This window comes from Labrus mixtus, chromosome 17 (assembly GCF_963584025.1).
Source record: "Labrus mixtus chromosome 17, fLabMix1.1, whole genome shotgun sequence".
Classification (NCBI taxonomy): Eukaryota; Metazoa; Chordata; class Actinopteri; order Labriformes; family Labridae; genus Labrus; species Labrus mixtus.
In genome coordinates this window covers 22,932,544-22,957,152 of record NC_083628.1, presented here as the reverse complement: position 1 = coordinate 22,957,152, position 24,609 = coordinate 22,932,544, and the positions used below count along the sequence as shown (strand labels likewise).

The window sequence follows — 24,609 nt, the reverse complement described above, 5'->3', positions numbered from 1 at the left end:
GTTCCGTTTGCATCAGCCTGTGTGGTACAGTCAGCAAAGAGCACAGAGTAATTCTAGAGGGTAAGCATTACCTCAGTACATACAGTATGTGAGCACATTTGTTAACACTGCAGTACTGCAGACCGCTCCAACACACTCCCCCTCTCTCTTCCTATCCCATGTGGCTCTCTTTCTCCTGGTCCCACGCAGCTCAGAAAAGAGCCAGGTCGGTCCGCTGCCAGAGAGGGCTGGTGGGCTAGCTTTCCCCATGTCCACCTTATTGCCTCCACGCAGCCTCTGGCCAGCTCCTGTACACGGGGCTAACACCACGTACATCCTGGCAAACTGATTTTTCCTTGACCTCCAAACAGAGGACGTTCTCCAAGTTCTTGGCTCTTCAACCTGGACTTTTTTTTTGTAGACTAGCTCCATGGAAACAAAAGTGAGGCCTCCTCCTTGCTGTATATGGAGCAGAAAGTTTGACTGGACTCAGTGATAGTGGTTATCATCAAACACTGCTGTATGCTTTTTATTACTTTTTATTTATTTATTGTATGTATTTTTAGTTCACCAGCTCAAAAGAAGAAAACTAACTTGCTGAGACTATTAACTTGCATTTCATTATTATTGAGAAAAGAGTAATTTTCATTTTTAAAGAATGTTTTGGGTTTCCCTCATGATGTACAGAAGGCTGGTTCCCTTTTGCATAGGCCTCTATTTATACTTTAGCATCACTTAGCATGATCTGTTTGTTTTATTCAACAATTATTACAGTATATAATAACTGTTTGATACTCAGTCACCTTGTCAAAGTGAGAAGGTAGAGTAAGACAATCTCATTTAAAATATACCAATGTAAATAGCTGAATCTTTTAGTAATCTATCCTAATTATCCTGGTAATTTATGGAGTTAATAATCAGATAAGAAATATTGTATGTTTTTTTTTAATCACTTCCTTTATTAAGGACCAATAGCAATATTCAAAAGACAAAATAAGACAGGTCTCTTAAATTCACTTTTTGAAAAACATGTTTTCTTACCTTTTTATGTATTTCTTTTACTTCTTTTTTTTCATGCTTCTCTCAACTTTTGCTGTATTTTTTCCTTTACTGCTGTAACAATATGCATTCTCCTATTGTGTGATGCATAGAGGATTATCTTATCTTGTAGGCCTATTTAACATCATACATTAAGTTCATTAGACTGGCTACTGTAAATTATTTACTATGTTCATCATACTCACTGCAATCAAATTAAAATAATACGAGCAGGGAACAAATTTGACTTAATTTCAACAAAACAACTTTTGTCAATAATTACATTTAATAATGAAACTTGTTAACATGGGTAAGTAAAAGATGAGCTATTTTGTTTATGCACACACACTTCATGCCACCTCTGCGTAAGTCAGGGCTGGGCCTCCCTTGACAGAAAAGGCTGGATTCGGCCCTGCTCATTGAACTAACGTGCTTGCAAGAAGGTCATGCTACTTTCTCCAGAAGCAGCAGGACATGAGGGAAGAACAGGGACTCAACTTTAATCAGGTACAAGTCAGAGAACTTCTCAAGGACCAAAATAATACAATAATCTCTCCTTTCTCTCATTCTCATCCACGGTAACCGACATGTCTGATTACATGGCTGTAAAAACATTTTCTATTGAGACTGACACTAACACCGGAAAATAAAAATATAGTTCTGAAATTTCCTGTCTACTTTGATCAACCATATATTATATATAACGCATTAACGGACTGTTTCTATATAGAGCTACGCTTGTAAACAGACCGTGCCGCTGCTCTATCTGTTTAACTACACTAAAGACATAAACCAATAATAATCTATACAGTTCACCAAAAAGACGTGGGACTTTCTTAAACAGAATAATAATCACAGTTATGAAATTGGAAGTATTGGTCAACATCATCGTGGAGTTTTCACAATATAAGACCAGCATGCTTCACCCACATAGATCAATTAAAACATTAAAAGTCAGCAGGGGAATAAAAGCAATTTCTGTATCGTAATTGTTTCAGAGATTATATGGCCAGGAATATGGTATAAGAAAAGGAAACGGGTTCAGCCAAAATCCATAACCTGGCGCTGCTTCTGAGACAAACTATAAAAGGAGTTGCGTCAGTCAGTCAGTTTGTGTGTGTGTGTGTGTCAAAGACAATAACTCGCCCTTGAAGGGGACACACAAGCAGAGCGAAGACGTTGATCAGGACAGAGAAACACATACAGTATGGATTTAAACTAATAATAAAATAGCTTGGCTTTTTAGAAAATCGAGGTTGCTTGATCGATTCCAGGAATCGTTTCAGCCCTACATAGTGAATAGACAACCAGGTCAACACATAACCTCTGTGTCCATCAAGAATAACTTGTAGACGTGGCCAACGCTGTGTTTGAACAGATACATAGAGGAAACATTGGAATTACTATGATTGGATGGTGGAAACAATTGTGTTATTTTTGTAACAAGTATGTTGCATAGCGACAACTTAACAAAACAATATCAGGAAGGTATTAACTTGAAGAACAATCATTTAAATTTAGATTGAAACACAATACTTTTAGATGCTTACTATTATGTGCATAAGACCCTAAATTATTAGGGTTAGTGTGGATTTGGGTTTTTATTGGCTTAAAGGAAAGATGGAAGCCCCTAGTGCAGGTGTGTCTCCGTCTCCATCAGCAAGCTCATCCATAATATCAGGTGGTCGTGGGCTGATTGCATAGGTCTGGCCCTGTCCTGTTTCATTTCTAACAGGAGACTGCCTGGTGACTCCGCGTGCCAACCTCAGGAGCCCCCCGTTCTTCTCACAAGTGCCATATGGGCAGCCCAGCCCCATTCCATTAGCGGGGCCTTAGCAGAGGCAAGAGCAGGTCTGGACCCCAGCCCTCCTGGCCTTCCCCTGGCACTGCCACAGGGCATGTCCTGCCTACTGCCAGCTGCCCACACCGGGTCAGAGGACGCAACAGCCGCTGCCTACCTGAGGTTAGCAGCAACACACCACCCATTACAGTGGGACAGAGGCGACAGGCGTTAACAGGGGGATAATCTTAAACAAAAAAAAATCTATTACCACATCAGAACACAAAAATTGTCTTTCAGAGCCGTCTCACACACAGCTTTGAACAGTTGTACTTAAATGGTCTTTTTCTCCTTCTTCATATAAACCAACAAGTAACTAATTGTTACTTCCTTCTGTCCTTACATCCTGATGTCCTTCTGTTAGACACCAAAATAACACTTGTTTAAGACACTTTTGTTGGGATTTTTTTTTATTTGAAAAGGTGGGTGGGGGAGAGATAAGTCAGGGCTACACTACAGCAGCCTTAAGGCCTCCATCCTCACGTGATTAGTATCCACTCTGTAAGAATAGCTAGGGTTCCCTTATTACACAATTTTAAACATATTTTCTTTTCTGCAGGCAGTGTATCAAAATATCCTTATTATCTACAATAAAGGCTCTTTCTTTCTTTTACTTGTAGTCCAGGTAAAATGTTTCAAAGAGCATCAGCAAAAAGCAAACAGACCTACAGATTAAAAAAAAAGTATTTCTGTACAATTGCATTTCTTTTTTATTCCTTTTTTTGTGGTTCCCAACAGTGATACGCATATTTCAGAACTCTATTTGGAGAGAGAGGAAACCTTTTTTGTTTATGTTCAGGGTTGTGCTGAGGCCTTTATTAACAGAGCCATAACCAGCAAAATATGATTTTTTTTTTTTTTTTGTCAAAATAAATCTGCAATGAGAATCTACATGGATGACCAACCAGCCTTTGCTACAGCTCCTTATTAGTGACACATGATTACACTGCTGAGCCCTTCATAGTCCTACATTTCTACATGTACAACAAGTTCAAATAAAGACCCCAAACAGGATAAAGCAAGCTGTAAAAACTATTTGAACCTGACCTCGGTACAAATGATTAACAGGCCTTAAGTCTTTCAACCTCATGTATTTGTGAAGTAGGTTAAAGTGTTGGGTATACATGCATGTAACGTGTGTGTGAGGGCACCGTCCCTAAAGACATATAGAGAGCAGGAGGAGGCATAGACATCCAGCTCATCACATGGGAATGTCAGTGTGCTCCTCGGCAGGCTGTACCTGCCACAGGACCCGAGGCCTTTTTTAATTAATCATCACACAGGATGAATAATTCAGCTATTATCGCCAGGAATAAATAGAAAGGCTGGTTTTCCTCCTGAGTTCCACCCAATCAGTTACCATGTTTCCCCTAATAACACAGATACAAATCAGGGCCTGCCCCAGGTAAAATATCTTACAGCTTATAGATAGTGGCAGGATTCAACAAACTTAACAAATGTCTCTTGATTCAGCACACAAAGTTACTTCTTATTCACAAGAGTTCTGGGGATAAATATCAGTATGCAAAATTAGCACTGCATTCTTTTACTTGTGTTTATCATCATTTTCAATAAGTTTACTTAAAAAAATAAAAATGAACACATGGTACTTGTGCCCTAATGAAAGGCTCAGTCTCCTCATCCTCTATGCCCTGCTGATAGGTTACATAAGTAAGTACGTTTTTGTTTAATATAGCACCTTTCAAGAACAGATGTCAAAAAGTGCTTCACAATAAGGGGATTGAGATTGAGACATTACAATAAAATCAAATATAGACAGAAAACCTATCTTATGGCCCTGAATTAATTTGCCACCACAACCAAAACAGCATTGCCACCTTCAACAGACCCAGACTACATTTATGCGAGGTAACCAGGTAGTGAGAACGCCTATACTATACCTACCACATGGCCCCTTCTGGCCCCGACAACTCAACACTGTAGACTGATGTCAAGTGGGAACCACAGACTATACTTTCAGTCAACCTGACAAAAGGCTAAGAGCTGGAATGTGTTATAAAAAAAAAATCACCTCCCGTGCAGTGTGTGCTAATGAGGACAATAACTAATCAGACCAATGGTTTTTTTGTACCATGATGTAAAAATTGTCATTTCTGCAGCCGTTTTTTGAAAGTGGTGTGTATGTGACTTCCAGGGCTCATGGAGCCAACCTCAAGCAGACCCTGAACCAACTGCAGGATTTTGCACTTCCGCATTGGTTTTGTTTTTCAACACCAGAGGTTGCAGCTCGGTGGGATCTTCCCTTCACCAGTGGTTCGTCCACATAGTCCCACAACACCTCAGAAAGGCCAGACAGTGAGCCCTGGCATCCCAGAGTCCCCACCCTCCATGTGGGCTCTCACAGCCCACTATACCCATACACAGATCTTCTATACCTACCCTACCGCATGGCAGGCACAAACAGCTTTGCCACCTTTAGACCGAGGCTACATGCAAGCTCCAGGTAGTGACAACACTGATACTACTAGTATCTACCACATGTTTCTTAATGGCCCCAACATACAACATTGAACTATTCCTGGTGACAACATTATGCATGAAGAAGAACAGCAAAGATAACATGAGAGCAAATAGAAAGACATAGAGAAAAGTCTGAAGAGGCTGTTGGGCTCAGATTACCTATAGAAGTAACTTGACACTGAAGATGAAGGAGAATGAGTTCACCTTAAATTAGATATGAAAAAATACTTAGACTAAGATTTTCTATTTTAGCCCATGCATCAGCTGACCTCCTGTTCCTTTGAGTATATGAATAAATATTTAATTTTAGGTTATTTTATCAAAACAAAAATCTCATTAGAGACTTAATGCCAGATTTCAGCTGTGTTTATAATTTAATTGGCTGAACATATTACACGTTTCTACATCTATTATGGCAGGTCTATGATGGCCTTTTCTGAGGTTTGAGAGCATCTGTTGCAACATCAAGGCCGAAATTGTCACTACCAGCAGCCGAAGAGTCCTCACAGTATATCCTAATTTATCAAAACAACATTCAAACAGGATCATTTCACAATGAGTAGGCTACATATCATGTTAATACATAGCACAGAACAGATGTTGAAACAGGCCTTTTTACACAGTATATATGTTGACTTGTAGCTGGGAGAGCACAGGTGTTACTGATAACACATTTAATTACTCAGCTCATTGTAAATATATCATAAAAGTATGACAGTGAGCCTGCTTGAGTTCAAAAAAACTTAAACCAGCTAAATAAAATTTAGTTGTTCCCAGTTATATCTTTCTAAAAAAAAAAGCCTTGTTAGAGCAGAAATTGACAGCAAACACCAAGACATACTAAATAAATTAACTTAACAAAGAAAACATCTGGGCTTACTCGACATGTTGGCAAAGGCTGCATTCAAGCTAACATTAGCTAGCCTTCTTACCTTGTTTAAATGAGACATATCCCTGGTACGAGTGTTATCAAAACAAAAGGAAACTCCAACTTCCGGTTTGAATGGGCTTAGAAAGACTGTTGGCAAAACGGTCTGTTTCTGAAAAAATAGCAAAACAGCAGCAGTGGCAATAAACAGCTAGCCTATAGACATGTAACAAACTTGATGCTTTTTTCCCACAACTTTCAGCTTGAGCAGTGTCGACGTAAAAAAGTGGGCGGGGCATGCCCGTTTAAATGCAAGAGGTTTGGCTTTGCAATTAGCTTTTTTTTTCTTCTTTTTGTGTGTGTGCAAACCAAAAGTGCAAACTATCAACAATGACATAGCTAGCTGGTCTACAAATACAGTTTTGTAAATAAATTAATAAATTAACTTGAGAATGAATTAAATATATTTTCTCACTTTCTATGCAAACACACTATTTGGTCAGATTTATTTTAAAGGTCTGAGATATTTTTTTCAGAATAGTATCCCTCCACTTTATAGAAAGTCTCAAATACTGAAAAAAAATACATTTCAAAATCTCAGAAGGATTTCGTTTTGGCAAAATACTGTTATCATACTAGGTGTACATGATTCAATGACATTTTACATGTAAAGAAACCTTTCACCCTCCATTGTTATATCTAACCAGTTATCATTGTTTTATAGATCACATATTATTCCAGGCCAGCATTGAAGCCCTTCCTCTGATCATGACGTCCTATACCTCGACCTTTAACAGGTGACTGAACATCCCTGAGGCGAGCTGAATAAAAGGCCAGGGCTTTGTATCCTACCAGTGTCACTAATGTGATATCAGGACTTTTCAGAGAGAGGGGGATTTTGCTTTTTTGGCGTATGTAGCTAAAAGCATTGTCTGTGAGAGGATGTCAGAATGTATAACGGGAGGGGAGGCCTGTTGTCCCCTCACACTCCAAGGACAGCATGGGGGGAGGGGGGAGGGGGGAGGGGGGGGGGAGCAGAGGAGCACTGATTGAGAGCAACACCTGTCAGGTGAAGCTTTCGCAGTTGATGGCGTAGAAGGAGCACCAAGTTGACTGCTATGACTGCTGATCTCTGACATGGCAACCTGCCGGGCTCCATCGGTCTCCCGCGGGGGGGGAGCACCAGGAGCCTGAGCAGCTATAGTCTTTTCCTGGGCTGCAGTCCTGCTAATGTCTCCCTGAACAAAGTGAACCACGCTGATATGCTCTAAATACATTTCATTATCATCATCATGATTATATCACTAATTGTGTGTACTCGGTAATGTGCTGCAGCAGCCCCCTCCTGGGAGGTGTCTGAGAGACTGAATGATTAAAACATGTATGATGAACCATGCATCAAAACGTCCCTGCGGGCTTCCTCACAAGATACATGTAAGCGGCTCCAGTGACACTCTGAGCGAGCAAACAGCGCAGGATGCGGTCTACTGAGGGTTGAAAGGCTGAGGAGGAAGCTGCAGGCAATAACAATACCGCAGGTGGATATTAGAGATGCAGGGGATTGACCTGAGCTGACCTGTTCCATATATATAAGCCCACACAACACAACCCACATACCCTCAGATATGTCTACAGTTCAGCCTAAATAATTCCACTACAACACTTTAAGTAAGCAGAGGCTGAGGTTCAAACATGGCTGGACTACTTTGGCCATGCGCAGGGGCCTGTTTCCATCTCTATGTGCTCTTGACAGGAGAGGATAAAGTTTTTGTGACAGCATTTGATGAATGTTTAATCCAACATTCATACATCCCAGGCTGGGATTGGGTCCCCAGTCAAAACCCACCAAAGACACACAGCAGGTGTGTGAAATATTCATTCACTACACGCTTCATTAAGAATGAAACATACCATGGTCCCCGTTCATTTATTCATTTCGATTATCGAAACAAAAGACAGAAAAATGAGAGATTAAAACATGGTGGGCGCGCTATTCTATATTTGTCCCACAGATTTGTAACAATTTGTTTTGTGACAAATAACTCTGCCTGTTGAAATCCCGCTGTCATCTTGCTGAGAGTCAGGCAGCAACGAGCAAGCGAGAGGAGCTTTCATGAGAGCAGTAACAAATTACTTTCTGCCTGGGAATCTCCAGCTCTGCATCCCATTGCAGCAGTTTGACCTTTATCCTGTCCAGGAGTGTCCAGTCACTCCTCGCCTAGAGCATGCTGATAAATATGTAAACCATCAGCTGCAGACGGGACAGTTTTCATATTTTCAATTAATTAGCGATGAAATGGTACAATTAATGATGTGTCTTGATGACAATGAGATGACTGATGTGATCCCTGTCAAAGATTGGGTTCATTCTTTTTCTTCTCTGACTGGTGAATATGTCATTGTTGAGTGTCAGTGTCGTTTAAACACAGACCGGCCGTCTCTGAGTGAATGTGTCACATAGATTACAGAATTTCCCCATGGAGATCATTAAATTTTCATCTAATCTAATCTAATTAAAACAAGAATGTGCAAGTGCTGACACACTGTCCAAGGCTGCATGGGCTGTCATGTTCAGAGACATTAAGGCTTTAAAAATTCAAAATGGAAATATATGTATTTAGTGTTCATATGAAATTAAACAAACCTGTTTTTGAAAAGATAACTACATATTCACTTCTTATAATTTCTTATTATGAAGGCATGGGTTATTTATTTTTCAGATTAAATAAAAAAACATCAACATACAAAATTAAAAAAATATATGGGGGGTTATTTCTGATTGATTGGCCATTAAGTGATGTGATGAGTTCAAAAGACTTCATTTCAAAGCATGATGGCATTTTTCCCCACATGTAATCCTACGATATTTTTTTCTGAAACTACAAAAATCACCTTGTAAACAGTGACGACACCCCTCTTGCATATTGTCATGCTACCATACGTCTTTACTTATGAATAAAGCAGTCGACCAACACACATCGGGTTGTGGCCTACTTTTCTGAGCAGTGTGTTTCTGTCTTCTCAGATGAAAAGGTCTGAGGAGGTGAAAGCATCCATTATTCAACAAAACAAGCAAAAATCTCCTACAAAAAAAGTTACACACAAATTACGTGGGGCCTTTTTAATAACTGATGTTTTGCTTGTATCTTGTACGTTACACTTTTGGTCCCACAGATTGTTCTTCGGATGGGTTGAACCACAGGAACATGAAAATCTTAACAGTAATTATAAAGATGTTTTATTTAAAAACATCTTAAAGTCTTTTAATTTCTTAACAATCTTAACCCAGGGCATTTACACATTCAGCTGGTGACTGAATAAACATTAATTAATTAATAAATCCATTGATGCAGCATCCAATGGCATCCACCCAATGTTTCATTTCCTTTCCTTCCACTTATCTTAAGCCACTAAAACACTCTTCACAGCAGCAAAAATCAACCTTTATCTTTTAATTGAAAGAAAATGTTGATATGAATGAGAAGACATAATGACAATGTTATAAAGCAGGAAGAACAAATAACCCATTTCATACAAATACAAACATACAACAATATTAAACAAAATAAACTTTATCTACGATGGTTTGGGGTGTTGTCTTGTCTGTCATTATGTTGTTTGTTACATTTGCAATCATAGGTAGATTCTTTGCCTTCAATATAATACAAAATATAGCGTTTCATATTTTGGAGGAAGTCCCTCCTTCCCCTCGTCCCGCGCTGTGTGCGCTCGCCCTACGTCACTTCCTCCGGAAAACATGGCGGCTGCCAGTCCGTCAGTTTCGGCGAATTCACTACTCAGAAATGTTGTTATCAAGACCGAGCCAGAAGCCGAGGAGGATCTAGTCATCAGCCCGGAGGAAGTGCCTCTCAAGCGGGACCCTGTGGTCCCTTTGTCGTCCCCGGTGAGCGGGCTGCAGCCTCTGTGCTGGTCTCAGGACCACCGCCTGGCTGTGTGCACCACCAGCTCCCTGTCTGTGATGGAGCTGGTGTGCGACGTCCACAACAACAAACAAGACCTGGCGCTGCACAGGACCTCAATCCCTGTCCCGACCAATGTGTACCAACTGCGGGTAAATATCCACATGTTCGTCTGTTTACAGCACAGTGTAGGAAACAGGGACGCAGAACTTCACCCCATAACTGTTCAAATGAAAGAGTGACACTGACAGATGAAGCTGCTGGTTTTATACTAAAATCATCAAGACGAGATGCTCCTATCCGATTTATTAGGAAACCAAAACAACACAGCTAGTTAACACCTCCTCCTGACTACAATGCATGTTCAACAACTCTCCACTTGTAGATGTTGAGATGACAAAGAAGGCTAACACACATTATGTTGAATATATTATTGCATCAGATAATTTGCTTCAACTCCATTTCATTTCTTTATTTTTCTTAAATATACCTTCAATCTTGAAAGGATGATGTAACTGTGATGTAAAATCAATATTTACTGGAGAGGTTATGGTCTTGTTGTGATTAAAACTGTCTAGCTGTCACCAAATGAAAACTATGAATTAATTGCTGAAGCACATTAAACATATATGAGACACAATCTATCAGTGAAATAAGTCTGCAGATGAAAGAAAACCTTTAAGATCCCCTCCAGACATGATTTAAGACATGCTCATCCTCTGCGTTGAATAATAATTTGTGGCTAGCAGGAGAGTTATAAATCACTTCTTCCTCTTCTGAAGCATGTAGTATTTACTGAGAAGTGTTTTTTGAGAAGTAATTTTTTTCACCACTTTTGTAAATCGAGAGCACAGTTCACCGAAGACAAATTCTTTGTGTGTGTAAGCATACATGGCTGATTCTGATGTGTATTGTTCAGATTCTCACCTAATTTCAGTGGTACATTAATGAGCAAAACGTAGCATTTTAGGTTGTTTGATTTTGATGTCAACATAGATCATTAACCATAACATGTTCCTTCTTAGCTTCCTGTTTTAAAGTCAAACATACAGAGTCAAATGCACTGCTGGTTGCTTCATAAACTGTAGAAGTTGTTGGGCTGAAGTTCCATCTAAAGCCCTGAGTACATTTCATTTTTTAAGATTTATTTTTGGGCTTTTTGTGCCTTTATTGTAGAGATAGGACAGTGGATAGAGTCAGAAATCAGGGAGAGAGAGAGAGTGGGGAATGACATGCGGGAAAGGAGCCACAGGCCGGATTTGAACCTGGGCGGCTTGAAGGACTGCAGCCTCCACACATGGGGCGCACGCACTAACCACTGCACCACCAGCGCCCCAGTACATTTCATTTTAATTATGCATACTCAAAAGCATGACATCAGCCTTGTGTATCCTGCGGTGGTTTGGAGCGTTGGTTGTCCTCAGAAATTAAGGCTACAAGTCTGCGAGTAAGCGCTAGCTGATGAGACCGGAAATGACCACATTGTAGACACCATGGTGATGCTACAACAATGGAGGAAAGTTTTGAAGAAAAGTTAATAGATCAAGTCTGCAAATACCCGCACTATGATGAGTCATTGTCGTTGCATAGCAACAAAAATGCATGCCAAAATAGCTGCTGACAGTTCATCTCTACTACGCTGTTTGTGATTTATGTGGAGCTCCCTCTAGAGGAATCCTCCAGTAACACACATTGTACATTTATGTGAACATTTCTGTTAACAACGCAGCCGGATGTCTATGCGTATGTGTGGTCCAAAAACAAGTTTATTTGAGTCTTAATTAACTCCAAAGCCAAAGTTGTTTTTGCTCTGAAGTCTTTAGGTATTCAATTAATAAGATACCCTCTCCCCTCCGCGGATGAATGTGAAAACAGCTTTATATAAAAGGAAACTCTACATATGAAACAGTCTGCACAAAGGAAGGCCAACATTCAGAAAAAATCCATTCAGGCACATATGAATGTTACCCCCACTGATACGTAACACAGCTGAAATATGCATGTCCATTGTTGGCATATGTGAATAATATTTTTTGTTTTCCCATTTTTGGTTAAATAGCACGGCAAAATTGTGAACTAATAATATAATAAGATAAGATATCACTTTATTATTCCCCAAGGACATTCTTGTGCCAGGTTGCTCCAACATCAGTTTAAAAAGAGCAACACAAGAGGGACATACAAGAAGCATGAAGTGTGATACAAGTATTAAGTGAATGAAGATTACATTAAAAGAAAAGGTGCCTAAAACAGAATAAACAGAGGTATAATACATTATGTATCTAATTGTTACAGATAAGATGCTGTTCACTCATGTGCCATTAGTTTTGCACTTGTGGATATTATAGAGGAAAAAGGAAAGTAAAAAAACAACTTGGCGGAGGTCTGTCTCTGAGCAGCTGCTCTTACGTGTCAAACATGATTGTTTAAAGGTTCATCTCTACTCCAAAAATCCACTTGGCAGTAAAAGACTGGCTGGAGCTGAGTTTTATAATCCACTAAGCACAGTGGCAGACATGCGAAGACTGTTTCCTGCTGTCATTTGTAGATATGATTAACCGAACGAGAGATATGGAGCAGGAAGAAGTAGATAGTGATATTACTAATAACTCCAAACACTATTAGTGTGATGACACTGTTGCACCACAGATTCCACCGTCATTATCGTCACTATGCCTGTTTGTGATGTATTTTAACATTTCAAGTGTCAGTGTATAACGGCTCTACCTGACTCTTACTTGTGGCAGTTGATTGAGATTTTGCAGATAATCCAACTTCTGTTAAAACCTTACGAACAATGAATACTGAGCGCTTATTTTGATACTCTCAATTTGTAGAGTTTTTACTGGGCTGATTCTCCTGCATTTCTAAGTTTACATTGAGGTTTAGAATGGAGCTACAAAACAAAACGGCAGGGACCAAAGGGCATGTTGTTGACTCTCAACTATTCATTTGACTTTTTCTACAATTCATGCTCAGTTTGTCATCAACAGAGCACTTGATTGCATGTATGATTTCAAGTTTTGCGAAGTGTTTTTTTTTTTTTTTTTAACTAAAAAGGTGTCAGCACTGACCTTGATCACCATACATTTAAAGGGATACTTCAACCATTTGCATTAATCTTTGTATCATTAGAAACCTGGTAGTATTTTTGAATGGTCGTGCATCCCGCCCTCATTTTCCCCTGAGATGGGAAATCTTTGTATTTGTAAGTCTGAAAAGGAGCTTCCAGTGATGCAAAATGACCATTTTTGCATCACTGGAAGCTGTTAGCAGGGTGAAACTACAACGCTAGTTCCTCAAAAAGACACTTTCTGCCTTTTCACGGCCAAGAAGGCACCAACTTTAAAAAGAAAATCACAATTCTACTACATATATGACCCAATTTCAATACAGATTCATGTTTCAACGGGTGAAGTATCCCTTTAATCCTGATGCATATAGTTTTTCATGTATATTTTCAACGTTTGTTAAAAAAAAGACTTGCAACCTCTTCTTGATGGTGACCTTTTAATATTGAATTTCTCTCTCACCTGTGTTTTGAACTTAAAGGTTGGACCAGCAGCAGAACTAGCCCAAGCAATGGAGAAGTTCTCTGACCATCCAGACCCGACGGTGAGGCAGGACTTTCTGGCCGACAGAGTGATGAATCCGTCAGTAGGCGTGCACAAAGGAATCAAATATGCCAGCTGGTCTCCATTAGGATGTGACTCCAGCGGGCGCTGTCTGCTCGCCTGCCTCACACTTGAACACAGACTTACCATCCACAACAGCCTCAAACGACTCGAGTGGAACGCGCTAGTCGATCTCTCCAAAAAGTACGGCGAGAGACTAAAGGAGCGAGGCTACGCCAAAAAAGACGACAAGCCTCCAGAGGCGGACCTGCTGGACTATGACGAGTTGCGGCGGCGTTTCTGCATGCAGACTCCCATCAGGATGGAGTGGTCGAGTGTTTACACCATGAAACAGGTTCAGGCGGACAACACGTGCCTCGATGTTGATATGGTGCTTCTGGCTGTCTTAATGGAAAACGGGGACCTTGTCTTGTGGAAGTTTGTGTTGCCCTTTTTAAACGGGGACGACGTCCTGTTCTACGACCTCATCGAATCAGGAGTGTCACGACCCAGCGACTTGGCGTGGTGGGAGTACGAGGGCGCCGACCGTCGCATGAGCGGCCTGATCGTCGGCAGCGAGGTGGGACCCGTTAAGATCGTGCCCGTCAGCCTTACGGGAGTGAAGGGCTACTTCACCCTCCGACACCCCGTCATCCTGTGGAAGGAGTGTGATGAGATCGCCGTCGAAAACATCAAATGCGTCCCGATGATCCATCCCATCCAGAAGTCAAGCTGCAGCCTCATCGTGGCATCGCGCGGCTGCTACCTCTTCTGGTGTTTGCTCATGATCTCACCAGCCGGACTTAACGTGCACAACTCTCACGTGGCGGGGCTGCACTCGCTCCCTATTGTCTCACTAGCAGTCAGTCATCACGGCGTCGCGGTGTACACCTGTTCCATGGACGGGGAGATAAAGAAGCTGACGCCGACGTTTACAGAGAACACTTTGATTTTCAAACCGGAGGACATGTTGCAACCCGAGGACCTGAAGGGGAGAAGGATACACGGGATTACAGTCAGCCGTAATGGAGCGTACGTTGCACTCGTCAGTACAGCTGGAATGATCGGCGGCTTTCATCCAACAAACAGGATCTACCAGGTTCACTTTGTGGCGCTGAAAACGCCAGAAAAGGCCGCCGCACTGCTGCTCAAGTCCCCCACACAGAGCTTGTACAAAATGGCTGATATACTTGATCTGGTCAGGTGGCAAATTTTGAAAAACAAGAGCATCCCCGAGTCACTGCTGGAGGAGATCGATCAGAAGATCCAGGAAGTAGACTCTCTGTACTTCTGGCGATTTAAGCTCTTCTTGGTGCGGATTCTTTACCAGTCGCTGCAGAAGCCCGCTACAGATCACCGCTGGAAACCTTCACTTGACGAAAGCAAAGTGCTCGTGAGGGACGAGACGGATGAAGAGGAGGAGCAGGATTCCGAGGAGGAGGAGGAGGAAGGTAAGGATGGAGATGCCGTGCGAGAGGAAAAGGAGCCAGCGGACGTGAAACCAGAGAAAGAGGTCAATCTGGAGGAGCAGATAGAGGAGGTTCAGGCATGGATCAATTCTGTGGAGGCTCACCTGATGAGAGAAAACATCAAGAAGGTGCTGGGGGTGGTGTACCTCAACACCATAATCACTCAGAACACAAGCATACCCACCTGTGGCCTGATGGAGTATCTCTCCAGAGACGCCAACGACCGAGCTTCAGAGGTAAATCCTTTGATTTGTCAGCATCCTACTAGAACTGTTTTGTTTCTCAATGGTTTGATCTACATGTAGTATATTCCAAACCTTAGTTTGTGCATATGGAAACATTTAATTTGACTTTTCTTACCAAAACCTTTACTTTTTATGTGTTTATGACACGTATGAGGTATATCAATAGTTGAAGATGGGAGTGAAATATATTGAGATCAACACTACACATTCATGCTTTCTCTCCAGTGCAGTCAAACAACGAGATGAAGCAAGCATTGTAGTTGCCTTCACTTACACCCTCTGATCTGTGACTGTGTGTGACTGTGTGTGTGTGTGTGTGACTGTGACTGTGTGTGTGACTGTGACTGTGTGTGTGTGTGTGTGACTGTGTGTGACTGTGACTGTGTGTGTGTGTGTGTGTGACTGTGACTGTGTGTGTGACTGTGACTGTGTGTGTGTGTGTGACTGTGTGTGACTGTGACTGTGTGTGTGTGACTGTGACTGTGTGTGTGACTGTGACTGTGTGTGTGTGTGTGACTGTGACTGTGTGTGACTGTGTGTGACTGTGTGTGTGACTGTGTGTGTGACTGTGACTGTGTGTGTGTGTGTGTGTGACTGACTGTGTGTGTGTGTGTGTGTGTGTGTGACTGTGACTGTGTGTGTGTGTGTGTGACTGTGACTGTGTGTGTGACTGTGACTGTGTGTGTGACTGTGTGTGTGTGTGTGTGTGTGTGTGACTGTGACTGTGTGTGTGACTGTGACTGTGTGTGTGTGTGACTGTGTGTGTGTGTGTGTGTGTGTGTGTGTGTGTGTGTGTGACTGTGACTGTGTGTGTGACTGTGACTGTGTGTGTGTGTGACTGTGTGTGTGTGTGTGTGTGTGTGACTGTGACTGTGTGTGTGACTGTGACTGTGTGTGTGTGTGTGACTGTGTGTGTGTGTGTGACTGTGTGTGTGTGTGTGTGACTGTGACTGTGTGTGTGTGTGTGTGTGTGACTGTGTGTGTGACTGTGTGTGTGTGTGTGACTGTGACTGTGTGTGTGTGTGTGTGTGTGTGTGTGTGTGTGTGTGTGTGTGACTGTGTGTGTGACTGTGTGTGTGACTGTGTGTGACTGTGTGTGTGTGTGTGTGTGTGTGTGTGTGTGTGTGTGTGACTGTGACTGTGTGTGTGACTGTGACTGTGTGTGTGTGTGTGTGTGTGTGTGACTGTGTGTGTGACTGTGACTGTGTGTGTGTGTGTGTGTGTGACTGTGTGTGTGACTGTGACTGTGACTGTGTGTGTGTGTGTGTGTGTGTGTGTGTGTGTGTGTGTGTGACTGTGTGTGTGACTGTGTGTGTGACTGTGTGTGTGACTGTGTGTGTGTGTGACTGTGTGTGACTGTGTGTGTGACTGTGACTGTGTGTGTGTGTGACTGTGTGTGTGACTGTGTGTGTGACTTTGTGTGTGACTGTGTGTGTGTGTGTGTGTGTGTGTGAGTGACTGTGACTGTGTGTGTGTGTGACTGTGTGTGTGTGTGTGTGTGTGTGTGTGTGTGTGTGTGACTGTGACTGTGTGTGTGTGTGTGTGTGTGTGTGTCTGTGTGTGTGTCTGTGTGTGTGTGTGTGTGTGTGTGTCTGTGTGTGTGTGTCTGTGTGTGTGTCTGTGTGTGTGTGTGTGTGTGTCTGTGTGTGTGTGTGTGTGTGTGTGTGTGTGTGTGTGTGTGTGTGTGTGTGTGTGTGTGTGTGTGTGTGTGTGTGTGTCTGTGTGTATGTGTGTGTGTGTGTGTGTGTGTGTGTCTGTGTGTGTGTCTGTGTGTCTCCTCCCTTTAAGGTCCTGATTGGCCACATCAAGAAGAAGATGAACAAGCAGTCGTTCCCGGAGCGCTGCAGCCTGTGTCAGGCCGTGCTGCCCTTCTCAGACCACAAACAAGCGATCTGTCAAAACGGTCACATGTGGCTCAGGTACCGAAATCCTTCTTCTTTTTTTTTTCTCCCACAATTTTTTTTATTAGCTTTAGCCTCAGCGTGCTCTGCAGTTCAGATGCCATAGTTGCGCTTACTGGGACATGAATTGAATCTTAATGCCAAATGCTTTCTTTGACTGGTTTATTTGTCTTCACAGAGCTGTAATCAAGCCTCCCACCTTTTGATATTTACACATGCACCAGTCTCATCATCTCATAAATATCCTCTGTCAAACAATTCTCCCGCCTGCTCGCTAGTTGGAGCGTAGTGCCTCTTGTGGGCACTGAGGGTGAAATCTGTGCCCGTCAGTTGTACTTCAGTGCTGTTCCTACTCTACTTTTCTGTGTGTCTGTCTGTGTGTCTGTCTGTGTGGGGTTATATATGTGTGGATGTGCATATCTCTGTCCCTGCCAGCCACCTCTCTAATGCCTTCCCCTCGCTCTCCTCCAGGTGTGTGTTGTCATACCGAGCCTGCCAAACGCTGACGTTCAGACGTTGCCTCCTGCTGGATTCCATCGCCAGACTGCCAGAGCCTGAGGGTAAGCGCCACTTTCCATCTCTCTCCACCTCCATTTCACAGTCTCACTCTCCGTCAGCCATCCCCTCCTGTCACCTTCAACGTCGGCCTTCATCCCCCTCTGTCGCTCAGATCTGCGCTCGGCACTTTGGGTCATGAATATGTAAAAAAAAAAACTCACATATGAATACATTAATGGTTGTAGAAATAACCTGTTTCAAAGTGTTCAATAGTTAAATGTTTAGAGAGCTGGTCGCCTCAAAGTTGCCTCTCTATGGGAATAATTCTTACTTTGACTTAACTCACTTTTGTTTATTCCAGCTCAAGGTGCACTTAGCATGCATACAGGTTGTCAGGTGAAAGCTGACTTCTGGTAGTCCTGTTGACATGTTAAACAACATTCAAACTAAATCTCCTTCTCTTTATTAGTAATGAGGGTCAAAAGTTACCCTGTAGTGAGCGAGTTTATCCAGTGTCACCATGGTAACGTACAGATCAGGGAAGTTATCAGACAGGACAGGAGTATTACACATCACCGAGCAATAATTCTTTGTATTCTATATAAATCCATCCAAAGTGTACACTAGGTTTGCACAAACAAGGTTGCTAAAGTGCATCTAAAATCATTGACCTGTGTAACCCTGTTACCTTCAGTAATGCAGCTTCCTGCCTGTCTGTCTTTTATAATCACTCTATAGACTCTGTGGAGGATGATCTAAACTCAAATGAAGAAACGATGTGATATATTTTGTCAGGTAAACATTTAGTTCTGACAGCTTTTAACGCTGTCATTATAACACATATCCGTATCAGTGTTTAGTGCTGCTTTTTCTTTTTTTCCGGTCTTCGTGTTCAACCTTTGTAACCGTGAACAATGAGCAGAAGAACTCAAAGACATTAGTACAACCATTTAGGAAAAATGGTCTTCTTTCAATGTAAAGAGTAAATGCATTTGATCAAAAATGAAAAGACGCAGTTATATAAGGAGCTCTATTTCAACGTCAGACGTTCAATTCTGAGGTCAGAATGAAAGACAACAAGCAGGCAGACGAGCCACAGACGATTGAGTCAGAGTAGCTGCTGGGGAGGGCGGAACTTAGTGCTGACGTCCATTATGATAAATATATATATATATATATATATATATATATATATATACATATATATCAGGTTATATGGGGATGGTAAGCACTGCATGTTAACAGAGTTCTCTAATACTGCACAATAATTCATCTCTGGGTTTGAGTGATCTGTGATATTTGTCATTCCTCACTCTTTCTTCACTACCCTGTCCAAATAAAGGCATAAAAAGCCCCACTGTAAAAATGATAAACAAAAATAAGTGGCGATCATTTTCTAAGAAGTGGAGATTTAAGTCAGAACATTACCTGCAGCTGCCGACTGAAGCAGCGATCATACATGAAAGCCTTGTCTCGTATTTTTCTAAAACTATCTTTAGAAGTTTTCTTTCACAACATTCAACACTGAGCTCGCAGATGTGCTCATTCCACATGTGTTGACACGTGCTGCGTATGGTTGTACACATTTTAGTCAAAACAAACAAGTGAGTTAGGCTTTTTGATAAGAAAAGGTAAGTTAACTTGACTGCTGTAGTCCATGTGAGGAATACATTTTTGAAGCATCAGCCTGCTGGGACGAGAGGATGTAATGCCTACAAACAATGAATGCTTGATCCGATCAACCAGGCCACTAGAATCAAATATTCTTAAGCTTAGATACTGAAAAGCATGCAGATCCTTCCATTATTGTTAGGCACACACTAACTAACATGTTTATTGCACAGTGTGCCTTCCTTCACTCTTTTAAGTGAGGAGAGAAAGCCCAGCACTCCTCTCAGTGTTTGAGCTCCGGCTTTATCTGGCTGCTACATGCATCCCAGGTCTTTATCAGTCTGCCCGAGCGCCTCAGGCATGGCTCTCCTCGTCATTCCAGCCTATCTGAGCTAAAGACTGACAGCTCTGTGCACTTTTGGCATCTGTCAAAATCAACATCATCACAGCACCTGTCTCAAAACATCTTACAGACTCCTGCCTTCTTCTATATTTGGATTGTGAAGCTCAGGGTCGGCCAATTATTTGTTGCATTTCACTGTAAAGTAAAAAAATTGTTTTCAGATGGAATACGTAAACATAGCTCTTTATCGATCAGAGGTGTGTATTACAAAAATTTAGTTTTGTTAATGCATTCAGGCATGAAAGAAAAATCAACGAGGAAGTGCCAATACTTGCTTAAAATTTGAAATCCTTGCAAGAGGACACAGCGTTGAGCTTTAGAGCAATGATCCACGTCAATGAAGAAGACTATTCTGCTTTATGTGCCAATTTGGATACAAGATCTCATCAAAAAAATGGTTTTATTCAGTGTAATGTGGTCTAATTCAACTTTTTATTTTCTTAATGGGAAATAAGTTAGAATCCATAGTAACCCTCTAACCTTGTAATCTGTCATTTGTGTGCTTAATAGAAGCATCCAAATGTATGAAAATGTAATTTTTTTTTCCAGATTCCAGATTCCAATTCCAGATGTTTTCTGTAAACATTTCCTGACACTGGATTGAGCTCAGTTACATTTTTAAAATGCATCGTCAAAATTACAGAAATAATTAGACAAGAATGGTAACTTGTTGCTGTTAGCCGAGTTACATCCTGCCTGAGTGTTGAACATAGCTGAATTATTTTCAGCATCTGTTTGAGCTTAACCATAAGACAACACAAGCTCGTGCTACTCAGCAATCATTTGGCATTACATTAATCTTAGCTAATGTTACATTTGCACGCAGCAGTGAGGTTGTTAACATTTCCGATACTTTGCGATACCATACGTTATAAAACCTCCTTTAATTTAATGACAGATAGTATCCAAAAGTGCTGAAGCTTTGAAGACTCTACAGGTCTTCAGTGACATTTTTAACGTAAAGCTGCCGTGAACAAAAGACGGAGAACACCGTCTGAATAACTACTCAAATGTTGCAACTTTTTACAGTGTGCTGAAGTTTTTTTTACAATTTGTGTTGATAAAAAACCCACAAAAAACAGGTGGTAGGACTTCTATATTTGTTGCCATGGTATTAAAACATTTACTGATGTGGTTTGAGTTTTACTAGTTGAAGTGTAAAAGTCTGGCATCGTGATAACCCTAATGCTAACTGGTAACAATCATGTGGATAGCATATTGAATTTGACTTACCATTCAGTGATCAAATCAAATAATTCCTCGTCTGATTCTGATTGGACCGCTGAAGCATACTGTGAAAATGTTCAGAGGTTTTAATATTAAGAAGATCAAAATGTCTCCAAAACTTTTAAGGAGGAATTTATTTAGTTGATTTTAAAAAGATGTTTTTAATCTCTGTGTGTATGTGTGCCACATTAGTGCTGCAGCCTTCCAGGTGTGCTGTGTCAGCATTTCATTAATTCTAGTGTGCTGTGTTGGAAGTGTTGAGAAATGGCTCCGAGGTCTGAACTTGTAAAACTGCTGTTTTAACTTTAATGAGGATGTGACTTTGGCTTGTTCTCAAATATAAGACCAACGTGTAAGATCAGTCTTAAAGGGTCTTCAGTACAAACACGACTTGTTTTCTCTCCCCACAGATCCAGAGTGGATAAAGAAGATCCTTCAGGCGCCCTGTAATCTCTGCGACTCACCGATGATCTAGACGAGACCGAACCGAAGGAACCGAAGGAACCTCAGGGCGTCCCTGCGACCACCAGAGCATCCGTCTCTGACACAGGGTCCAATTATGTCAGAAATCACTGCAGCAGTTTTTTAATGTCATGGTTTGATTTCTTTATTTTGGTATCTTTTCAGTGCAAATAAAAAGGCTTTGATTATACGGTGTGACTCTCATTTCCTCACAAGTTTGTGCACAGAGGCTGCTTCTCCATGTGGCAGTTTTTGAATTCATATTTTAGTGAGGTAAAACATTTTGGACTCAAACTTTACAGATTTCTTTATTTTCTCGCGTCTAAAATTAATTCCCAGTCAGGCACAGTGTTTGCATAAGGGTGCACAGAAACAAAGTTTCAAATGTGGAGGTTTCTATTATTCAGGAGGACTTTAGGGCACCATAAATAAGCTCCCTCATTTTCCTTATGTTGACTTTATTTCCGAAACCTTTGGTGTAGTTTTTATTGCAAGTAAGTGGAACTTACTCTGCTAGTCCTATTTTAGTGAAGCTTTTTCTTTTCTTCCTTTTTTGAGCGCAACAAATAATACACTCTGAATAATACATTCTCTGGAAAAAAACTCGACATACCTACTTTAATTGGCACTGTAAAACAATTTCCAAGCTCTGGGAGGAGGAGGAGGAGGAGGAGGGGGCTGGTGCTCAGTCATTCTCTCAGATGAGGACTTCCGCTAATGTAAACGCAGAAGAGAAGGAGCGGCGAGGCAGATGAGATGAGGAAGAGGCAGGAAGAAAGTGAAAAGTGTGCTTAAAAACCCGGCGCGCTCCCTCCCACGGGAGCCGCTTGTAATGAGATTCAGCAGTAATGAGGGACAGAACATGGCGCCAGATGTGATTCTAATTCTAATCAAGGAGGGGAGGGTGGTGGAGATGGGGGGGGGGGGTTAGAGAGCATATTGTTAAATACAATTAACCCTTTTTTCCTATTTGGAGGGAACAAGGGCTGATGGGAGGGGATACAGGCTCGGCGGCATGTTCTCCGTCACAGCCTCTTGTTCTGGAGACATGGAGGTCGCCGGCCGGTGATCAAAGGGGATCTGGACCTGGGAGACCGGGCGGGGGAGAAGAGACTCCTCCATTCAAAACCGCCCCTGCCTCTCATCCTCTCACATCCCCCGGCCTGGCAGAGGTGGGGTGGGGTCTGCCCTCCTTGTGGTGTCACTGGAGATGATAGCCTGCCCCGGGGCGAGGAGAGAGAAAGGCAGCTCTGCTCCAAACACCTCAGGACCGCTTGAAAGAGAAACTTTTGATTTTATTATTTCACACCTGACATTTCTTTACCCAGTGGTGGCTTTTGTTTACTGGACTGAAACTCAGTCAAGTTTCTGTCCACTTGGAGAGGAAGGGATTGTCTCCTTATTTATTAAAAACTTCATTATTTATCACATTATGGTACTCAGAAGGAGATGGGTAGGATTAATGATGAGTTCAATTTAAAGAGCAGAGTTTATTAATCCCAGAAGGGAAATTCAGTTCTACAGCCGAGTCAAACGAAAGGCAACAAGCCCAGTCATAGCAGCATACAGACAGTTACATTCACATGTCAGAAACAACAGCTCAGCGGACACACTGGTCGCCATATGAGAAGCCCGATAAGAAGCTGGGTGGACTGAACTGTGCAGCACCTCTGGAAGCACAACTGCTGCTGCTTTGATTATTGTGATTTCATGGCATTTTATTTCTACTTCACTAAATACAAAGGTTACTACTTAAGCCCCATTTCCACCAAGTGGTTCAGTACTTTCCAGTACGGGGTGCCAAGCAGGCCCGATACGACCCCTAAAAGGTTGAGCTATATACCCTGCAGTCGGTTGATTGATCGAAAGAATCGTCTCTTCAACAGCGGTAATAAGGACTTAAAGAAACCTTTTTTTTTTTTACAATGGCAGAACAGTTATAAACGGTTTGTCATAAAAGTTTGACTTAGAAAGGTAAGATGACATTTTTGTGCTGGTTACGTCTGTTAGATGTCTCCTATCTTACTGTTAACACATAGAACTAGCACTTTATTATATTTTAGCTGATATTATCTTAACTATAGAAACATTTAGAATATGTCCTTCAATCTTTGTGAGTCATTTATTTTTAATTTTTACTTCAGATAACTGATAAAAGTTAGTGTCACATGGGTTTAATGGTAAATTAGCTTTTACTTGTATAGCACTTTTCTAGTCTTCAGACTACTCAAAGTGTTTTTTACACCACAGGCCACACCTACATATTCACACCACATTCACACACGGATGACAGAGGCTGCCATGCTATGTAAAGTGCCATCCATTCATACACAGCTGTACACCATTGATGTAGCAGTGGAAGTAATTTGGGGTTAAGTGTCTTACCAAAAGACACATCGACATGTGGCAGCAGATCCATGGGAGTCGTCTCTCAACCTGACCAACTCTACCACTGAGCCACAGCCGCCCCGGGGTGCTGGAGAGCCTAACGGTTATGTTGTGCATCCCATGTACGGATTTAGTCCTCATCGCAGCTGTCATGGGTTCAAATCCGACCTTTGCCCTTTGCTGCATGTTGTCCCCCACTCTCTCCTCCCACCATTTCCTGTCTCTCTTCTAATTATGGCAAAAATGGACAAAAAGTAGGAGAAACCACGGTTTTGTATTCACCTGATGAAGAGACAAAAGCCATGAGAAACTGTCATTTTGTAGACTAAGATTAAAAAAACAAAACAATAAGTGATAGTTGATGACTAAATATGGTCATAGTCATGTGTTTCAGGCCACAGTATCTTTTTACAGAATGCTTTCTCACTGATTTCCAAACAAAGCATTTGAAGTTCAAAGACAAACGGGAATCCTCCTGAATGTGCCAGAAACAGCAGGACTCTGAGATAACCTCCCTGTTGAGGAAAAAAAGAGCTGAGTTCAGCTCCTCATCAAAAAAACATGCAAGTTTAATTTCAAGTTTCCAACAGTAAGTAAACTGGATTGTAACTAAAAGCTTTTTTTTTTTTAATCAGCGCTGCCTGTGGTAGGTTTGTCAAGTGGAA

At 41.7% G+C, this 24,609-nt stretch overlaps 1 protein-coding gene across 1 annotated transcript; it reads left to right on the top strand.

Annotated features, from left to right (window-relative positions):
- Positions 1–9,939: 9,939 nt before the first annotated feature.
- Positions 9,940–21,746, top strand: gtf3c4 (general transcription factor IIIC, polypeptide 4). Its single transcript, XM_061061388.1, has 5 exons — positions 9,940–10,278; positions 13,679–15,445; positions 17,243–17,373; positions 17,827–17,915; positions 21,505–21,746. Exons 1-5 carry the CDS (start codon positions 9,964–9,966, stop codon positions 21,567–21,569), a joined length of 2,367 nt encoding a protein of 788 aa, XP_060917371.1. The 5' UTR covers positions 9,940–9,963; the 3' UTR covers positions 21,570–21,746.
- Positions 21,747–24,609: the final 2,863 nt, after the last annotated feature.

Coding starts and splice junctions, on each gene's coding strand:
- gtf3c4 (XM_061061388.1), top strand. CDS start 9,964: ATGGCGGCTGCCAGTCCGTCAGTTTCGGCGAATTCACTACTCAGAAAT. Junction 10,279..13,678: donor CCAATGTGTACCAACTGCGG/GTAAATATCCAC, acceptor TTGAACTTAAAG/GTTGGACCAGCAGCAGAACT. Junction 15,446..17,242: donor CCAACGACCGAGCTTCAGAG/GTAAATCCTTTG, acceptor CCTCCCTTTAAG/GTCCTGATTGGCCACATCAA.